The following is an 8,113-nucleotide window of genomic DNA, read 5'->3' on the forward strand; positions in this document are numbered from 1 at the left end:
TTTAAACCCTTCTTTTTTCCCTTTTTTTTTTTTTTTTTTTTTGTTCTATATCTTTACCTTATCAGCACAACTAATTGCCAAGACATTGTTACAACTTTTCCATAGGGAGAACCTCTATTGAGTCTCTGACTGCTACCCAGATTCTATTCAATGATTCTATTAAATGATTTCTTTTTCTCGTAACAGGTAAACTGGGATGAAGAAAAGGAGTGTTTTGAAACCCTAAGTAAAGAATTAGCTATGTTCTACTCCATTAGAAAGCAATATATAATAGATGAAGCCAACCTGACGAACTCTCAGGTACAAGAATATGTCACTAGTCAAATGAGCTACCAGCACATGGGAAGCAACTTCTTTTTCAAACTACAGATTCTATTTCCAGTGAAGTGATAAAGTAGCAGTGGGGCAAGATTCTGAACGAATGTGGCTTGAATTTTCTCAAGTATTATATGTACTAAAAGAACCTTTCAACTTTGGGTATTGCACTGTACTTTGATACTACAACAGTCCTTGGCCTCTGAGTTTGGGATGTATTTTTTTTAACCTGCTGAGCTATGATAAATTTCTGTAGAAGAATAAGGATGCATATAAATTAAAACCAGAGTCTGCTTGTGTCAAAGTATCTGCTTAATAATTCAGTGAAGCTAGCCAGTGGCTTTCCAAAGCTTAAAATTAACTTGACCGTATAGAATGAAATTCTTCTCTAATACTAGCATTTTACAGAATTTTGCAATTGCTTTAGTCTCACATAATGAAGTTTGAGTGCTCTCCTCTAGTAAAAGAGAATTTCAGTGTAATTTTTTGTCTTTTTTTCTGTATTTCAGAATGAAGATTCTGACTCTAGTTCAACAACGTGGAAATGGACTGTGGAACATGTACTTTACAAAGCTTTTAGGACTCATCTTTTACCTCCTAAACACTTCACAGAAGATGGCAACATTTTGCAGCTTGCTAACCTGCCTGACCTGTATAAAGTTTTTGAGAGATGTTGAGCAAGTAGTTATTACAGACTGGTGCATATCTAAAAACCATTCATGCAACATTCTGCTTTACTTAGTAGAGGATAAAGCTGGAATCTTGATGAAGGAAAGAAAGAGGGGATTTAATATATTTACATGATAGCAAATGGTCTATTTTCCTTCTGTTGATCAAAGAATAAAAAAATTGTTTTAGCTATGTCTAAACCACTGACATTCCTGAACAAAATCTCCACTTATGCTTTGAGTTTCACTATTAAGCAACAAGCTAATAGAATAAAATTGGGTTAATTAATTGTGAAAGGAGACAACATTCGCATTTCAATTAAGTTAAGCTCTAACTTAGCTTGCTTTTTTTTTTAAGAATGACTGTTGTGTGACAGTACCTCCACTGTGAGTGTACATGCAAAGCATGTAACTGCAGGAGTTGGTCTTGCAGTATTTCCGCCCCCTTGCTGAAATAAGGCAAAGCCCTTCCCTTAAAGGAGTCTGAAAAGCGAAACAGGAATCCTCTGATGGGCAGCGCATGAGCATGCACCCATGAGGCTCTTTTCAAAGAATAGTTGCAGCTGACAATCTGACTACAGGCTCCAGTGTGAGAAGAAGCCATTAGTCTTACTCAGGCAGGAAAAAAAAAATGCTTGTGCTTTCAGTTGACCCCCAACCTTCCCTGAGACCATCACAAACTTGAATTATCACAAGGAGGCCCTTGGTGCTGCTCTGCAGGGGTGGCTTAGAGGAAGTCAACGAGAAGCAGATGTGCTTTCCACCATATGGCAAATGAGGTTTTTAGCAGATGTTTTGTACATGCAAATGCTCTCCAAACCCCCAAAGTATTCTTCATCTTCAGAATACGCACCATAAGCACAACTCAGCTAGAGCCTGATGGTTTCTTCTGAACAAACAGCCAAAATGAATGCAAAGAGTTAGCAGCACAGACAATCATCTGTGATCACTGAACTACAACTGTCTCCAATTTAATGAGTAGGCCTAGGGAGATCTGCTACATACAAGGCTGTCTCTCAGCAGGGAAAGCATTTCTGTAAGTCCAAGAAGTATCTAGCATCCAAACCAAAAAAGAAAGCAAGTTGCAGTTCTGCACTGTAAAGATACCCGTTCTGTTTGAAAGCAGCTCTGGTACAAGCAGAGGCACTAACACTCTGGATTTTTTTTTTTTTTTTTTTTGCTGGATTGCAAAAGTCCCAAAACCTGCCTTGCTTTGAGAAATAACACTGAAAGGCAGCAGTTTGCAACAGGAAAGCATCTGAAGTAAGTCCAAAAGGTTGATTCCACTCACGCACCTGCTGGCCTCAAGCAAAGCCAAGGGGCAGCATGACTTCACATATTTCAGGGTTGCCACTGCAGGTGTCACTTGTTGGCACCTGCTGGCCTCAAGCAAAGCTCAACACAGGGGCAGCATGACTTCACGTATTTCAGGGTTGCCACTGCAGGTGTCACTTGTTTCCCACTGATGATGCACCAGCTTGAAAAGAGTGGAAGTTCTTAATAGCACTCACTCTCTGAAGGGAGTAGGCTATGGACAAAACCCACACTGTTCCAGAAAGCACCTTCCTCCGACTCCCCCGGCACCTTTTGATGGCAATACTGCCAATGAGATAACTGCTGGAGCATCACATCTTCCTGAGCCAGCCAGGGGAGGGGGGTACGTGGCTCACCCTGCACAGAGTGTAACAAACAACTGATCAACCAACAAAACGGAAGTTGAAGCAAGCAACTGGCTCGAGCTGACCTTGACCCATATGCCTGGTGCTTGGGGGTCCCGTGACAGTGGAGCACATAGGGACTGGTAAGAGGAATCACATTTGCATTGTGATTCCAGTGCATATTGCCCTTGCTATAGCGTGCTTCTCTTGTGATTTCAGCATATTGCTGTAGTACCACTCTTCTAAATCCAAATCACATGTAATGCCTAATATAATTAATCAAATACCAATATCAAGTAAGTAAATATGATATTAAACATGAAAAGTTCCCTCTGTGGAACATCTGAAAGAACCTGTTTAGAGGATATTGGACTCTGACATGCGTACAGGTGAGAAACGTCTATAGGTATGCACAAACGTGCTTAAATACATTAAGTGTGGCAGCAGATGGGTAGTGTGCACTCTCACGCCTTGTAACAAATGCCAGCTCCTGATCGCACCCTTCTGCAGCTTTCTTATCCCCCACAAAACTAACAACCCAGGTAATTGTAAGTATTTTAAGTTGTAATGTTCCTTTCCCCAAACCCCCCCTTTTTTGGTATTTAATGGAAACCTGATTACACAGTATCAAGTTTCTGGCACAAAATGAAAAACTCTTAATAAGGCTGAAACAGCTTTTTTTAAATCTAGATAGTTCAGAGCTTTAAGCAATCCGATACAGGTTAACTGTCTTCCTAAGGGGAAAAAAATGCAGGAAGCCTTTACAGCCAAATGGGTTTGAAATTAAGATTGCAATAAATTGTAAATCAAAACATTCTTTAGCCTATCATGGATTACAAAAGGACAACCAGCCAATGGTGTCAGTTTGGTCAACAGGTTGCTGGGTTTTGGGTGGTTTTTTTTTTTTCCTTTTAGATTATTCATTCAAATCTGCTTTTCGAAACAAGACTAGTTTCATATCTCATTTTCAAGCCCAATAAAAAGCAAACCCAACACACACAAACAGCACACAGCCATATTTGCTCTGTTCACAACAGTTTACAGATTCTGCTTTTCAAAACTAGAAAAAAACTCAGAAGCCTCTGGGGCTGCCTGAGGAGAGGAGAAGCATCCTTGGGAAGGGCAGGATTGAACAACTGAGTTTTTGAGTCAACTTTGCAGGATTTACAGGTAGATTTGAGAGGAACGAACAAAATTATTTCACATTGAGTGTTTTAACTCCTTTCTAAACCGCAACTGATGTATTTTAGATTTCCAGGGGATACAACCTCTCATGGCAGCAACCAGAACTGTTTGTGGATGTGCCAAAGGGAGCCATTTCCCTGGCAAACTACCTATGTATGAAAATGGGGCATCTCATTTAACAAAACAGAGAACTTGAACCATGCACCACAGGAAGAACACTTGCTGGTTCAGGAGAGGCTTGCAAAATCTTCACCTTACATTTGCCCTGTACTAATTCATGTTTGGTATAACAAAATACAAATACCTCCTCCCCCAAGGATTTTCTGTCGGTAGTGCATGTTTTTTATTCTGCTTTCCAGCTAATGATTTTGTATTAATTCCCCTCCCCTAATTTTTCCAAGTACTGAACTGCAGGAGGAGGCAGGCACTGAGAACCAGTTGCATTTCTTAGATTTCCAGAGGATTTCCATACTGCCGATTGAGGCAGGCGATCAAATAAAGCCATGCGCCTCGATGAAGTTCATAGGTTTAACGGACCTTCTGACCTCCTACCCCAGATGCATTTTTCTCACAGAGTTTAATATTTGCTAGGTTAGGAACTTTCCAGCATTGTTAAGTGACAGGCTTTGCTTTATTTTTTTTTCTTCTAGTGGTTTATTCTTACCTGCATCCTCTGAAACAGATCTTGAGTATTCTGAAGTAAGTGATAAGACTTGATCCAGGCTTATTTTTTTTCATCCAGCAGTCACAGAAGAGAATTTTAGCAATAGCATACGGAAGCCAATGTAACCCCTGGCTGCCTCCAACATATATTATCTTCAAATGTGCAGGAGGACAGACTGACGAATCTTTTAGCCGTACACTTACTTACAGAACTGTTATTTGGAGCAAAAAGGCAGGTGTTAATGCTTGATAGCAACACTAAAGTGAAATAAAATAGCTTTCATCTCCATCTCTTCCTCTCCTTTGCCCCAGTACTGCCCCCAGCAAAGTCTTTGTGATGCTGCAGCCTCATCTCCAAGAGGACAACTGAAGTGAGTGATCACGCTCACCACTCAAGTCCACTTCTAATAAACGATCTCCCGGCCCACTCGCAACGCCTCATACCCAAAGCTGAAAAGAGAAAAGAAATCCTGCATCCACACAGCCCTGAACAGCATTGAGCATAGGCAGCCAGCTGCAGTTTCAGTTCATGGTGGCGAGTTTGACAGCTGCAGTGGCTTACAAGCCCCTGCCACTAGTTTATGCATTTGTTGAGACCAAATAAGGGGAAGCCAATGTATGTTTTAATGCTCTGAGGACTGGCTTTTGGTTTCTGCTTTTAGTGGAAAAATCCTGTAAACTGAAACAGTCACTGCTGCTTCAAGGAAAAGCTGTGATTGGAGAGACAGAGCACAGCCCATCCTGTCGTCTAGCCACTGTGCTTCTGTTCCACGGCAACGGAAACACTACAAAGCGAAACAGCCCGTATGCGTGAGTTAACATGTGAAGAATACGTTGGTACTTAACAGTTGCTAATAAAACCTATTAAGGAAAGCGACAACACTTAGGTTCCTCCTTAGGTAGGAATCAGGTGTTACCTAAAACTTTTTTGATCAAGCACTGGTTAACACTTAAGATCTGTACCTGAAAACACATACGTCATTCTTACACACCTAAATCGAACGATTGACTACACCTTCCTTTCCCTGCTGGGGCAATACCAGTGTTTGCAAAGGCTCACTTACTCCAGTTACCTCCTTGAACCTGAAGAACGTCCACCACCAGTACAGGTGTAGGAACTAAGTTCAAAATGCTCCTTGCATCCTTTAGATACCATATATGCAGCAAAGCAATGATGTTCCACTAGCACTACTGCTGCACCCCTGCAGGCAGCCAAAACCAGCACTATTACACATTTTGCACAAAATCTATGCAAACTGGAATCCTTGTTACTCCACAAGAAATAAAGGAGTGGTACATGCAGATTTTCAGTTGATAAAGCAACAAAATATCAAAATGCCTTACTCATGTTTTAACATTTTTATTTTAGAAAGTGAACATATCCATTAAAAAAGAAAATGCATGGAGTTAAAAAAAGTAAACATAAAACTAATGACAAATTTACAAGAACATAAAATAATTTTACCTGGTGAGTCCCAACAATCATTAAATATACTTCCACCATAGAGAAGTTTTACTTCATTATATTAACCAGTCTCTTGATTAGGTACACAAGACAACACTTTCCAGTAATTACCTAGTCATTAGAAGGATCAACTTCAGGAATCACTGAATAATAAAATACATCATGGACAAATATTTTCATGCCACCTGGGAGGCAACCTAATATACATATGTCAACAAGGTACATCTTTGTGAGGTATTACAGTACATGGGAACCATTCCCTTTGCTTTCTAATGAATAAATTCTCCTGTCAGCAGCTCCACCAGCTAGTCAGCCACAGACTCTCTTGCCAGTTTCCAAGCCCCAACAACTTCCCTCAGAGATGTTCTTTCTGTAACAGATTACAAGTCAGGGTGAAAGAAGATGCGAGTCATGAAAACAGATCCTGTAGATGGGGAGCCTGAAATTAAAAGGTCATTCGCTCTTCCAGACGAGCACCAGAAGATTCCAAATCAGAAGCTTCAGCTTCTCAAGAACATTTAATACCTCCCCCTAGCCTGAGCTTTGCCATGTGTGGTGAAGTGAACGCATGGGGCAAGATAATTCCAGAAGTAAATTAAGTAATTTCCAAAAATAAGGAAATCTTCTCTCATACTTAACCAAAGTACACTACAAAAATCTTAAGATGCAGCTGCTCCAGTGTAGCCCATTTGCAGTATTAAATAGAACGAGGAGGGGAAATACTGAAGTAGCTTTGCCCACGCAATCTTCAAGATGAGCGTATTTGTCCTAGACCTAAACTAAAAGAAAAGGTCTTCCTAGCATCCTTGCATTGCAGTCTCCAAAGAAATACCTCTTCCCCGCTTCCAAAAAAAGGAGCTTTTACACATCTGGTCCACCACTGTCCTCCCCTGAACAGCCAACAAATACATGCTGGAGGTGTTCCATCCCGAGCCTGCAGCCTTTTACACTATGCTCCAGAACAGCACGCTCAGACCCCTGGGCCCCAGTTAACCAGAGCCCAGCAGCAGAGGACCCCAACTACAGGTTCTCAAGAGCCTGGCAGGATTTCCTGCTTGAAGGTTGCTAAGACTGGGTTCAAAGATGATGAACTCCTAAGAGTTAGCCCACCGTTCAAATTATTTGGAAAGGAACTAAGAAGAAGAAAAAAATATTTTTAGGAATATTCATGTTCTATGCAAAGGAACTTGCCTGCTTTTTCAAGTTTGCTATACAACTGGTTTTTCACTGTCTTGTTTTTCTTCAGAGTCTTCATCAGATCCTGAAAAGGAAGACAAGAATGCTATTAGATCAGTTGAGAGAAGAAAAAAGTAAAAAGAAAGCAGCAGACCACCACTGGTAATGGCTTATCAAAGGACAATTCAAAGCAACTACTTCCCATAAAAATACATTTTTTTAGATTTCTTATCTTTTTGGATGTTTCACATTGAAGGGTTTTTTTAACAGTTATCAAACGCAAACCCCAGCACTGAGATCATTCTTGAAATACCTACCCTGTCAATGGATTCAGCTAGCAAATGCTTCAAGTTTTCACTACAACCCAACTCAGGACGATCAACTCCATATTTGCCCACTGACAAGCAGATTTTTCCCACTTGCTACATCCTGCCCTTTGGAAGACAACTTCAGAAGATACTTTCACGGCAGCCAGAAACACTGCTTTACAAATCAATAATTTCTGTATATCTAGCGTTCTGGCAAGAGATTGCCTCACTCTGAAGCCAGAAACCAAACAGCTCCCCCTGCCTCTCCCTGCCCAGTTCTCTTCTCCTCGTCCCCTGCCTGCTCTCAGCTCTCTGCTGTGACAAAGCCCTGGAAGGCCCTGAGAAGGAAGCTTAGCTGGTCACAGGGCTACGCGCCCAGAGGCAGCTCCTGCTGGAGGCCCTGCTTTGCAGGAAGGTGGCTCAATAGATCAGTCTTTTCAGGGAGAGCAAGAAGATGCCAAGCAAACGGGGTGAGCAGCACTGAGCCGCGGTTCTGGGAATCCAATCCAAGCTGCAGATGTCTCTGCCTGCATCTGAGGTGGCGGTCAGCCCTTGCGACAGCCAGCCCTTGTCAGGGACAACCGAGGAAATTATCAGCCTGTGCATTTCACCATAAATGTTTTGGGCAGTTTAAATGAGACTCACGGCGGGGCGGGGAGGGGGGCGGGGAGAGGA

General features: G+C 41.6%; 2 protein-coding genes across 8 annotated transcripts in view; one reads left to right on the plus strand and one right to left on the minus strand.

Annotated features, from left to right (window-relative positions):
- The window catches only part of MLH1 (mutL homolog 1), a 15,448-nt gene extending 13,155 nt beyond the window's left edge, over window positions 1-2,293 (plus strand). For both annotated transcript variants that reach the window (XM_009640992.2, XM_035896375.1), the window contains 2 exons: window positions 187-300; window positions 825-2,293. In XM_009640992.2, the coding sequence (XP_009639287.1) occupies window positions 187-300; window positions 825-992 (282 nt within the window). In that variant the 3' untranslated portion in view covers window positions 993-2,293. The remainder of the gene's footprint in view (window positions 1-186; window positions 301-824) is intronic.
- Window positions 2,294-5,895: 3,602 nt separating this feature from the next.
- STARD3NL (STARD3 N-terminal like) overlaps window positions 5,896-8,113 on the minus strand; it is a 14,654-nt gene continuing 12,436 nt past the window's right edge. For 5 of the 6 annotated variants that reach the window (XM_035896441.1, XM_009641013.2, XM_035896426.1 and 2 more), the window contains 2 exons: window positions 7,146-7,215; window positions 5,896-6,324 (listed from right to left, as the gene is read on the minus strand). In XM_035896441.1, the coding sequence (XP_035752334.1) occupies window positions 7,163-7,215 (53 nt within the window). In that variant the 3' untranslated portion in view covers window positions 5,896-6,324; window positions 7,146-7,162. Of the gene's footprint in view, window positions 6,394-7,145; window positions 7,216-8,113 lie in introns of all 6 variants that reach the window. The other variant, XM_035896419.1, reaches the window with a different exon arrangement.

The sequence above is a fragment of the Egretta garzetta genome, unplaced genomic scaffold (genome assembly GCF_000687185.1).
Source record: "Egretta garzetta isolate BGI_Z169 unplaced genomic scaffold, ASM68718v1 scaffold170, whole genome shotgun sequence".
Taxonomy (NCBI): domain Eukaryota; kingdom Metazoa; phylum Chordata; class Aves; order Pelecaniformes; family Ardeidae; genus Egretta; species Egretta garzetta.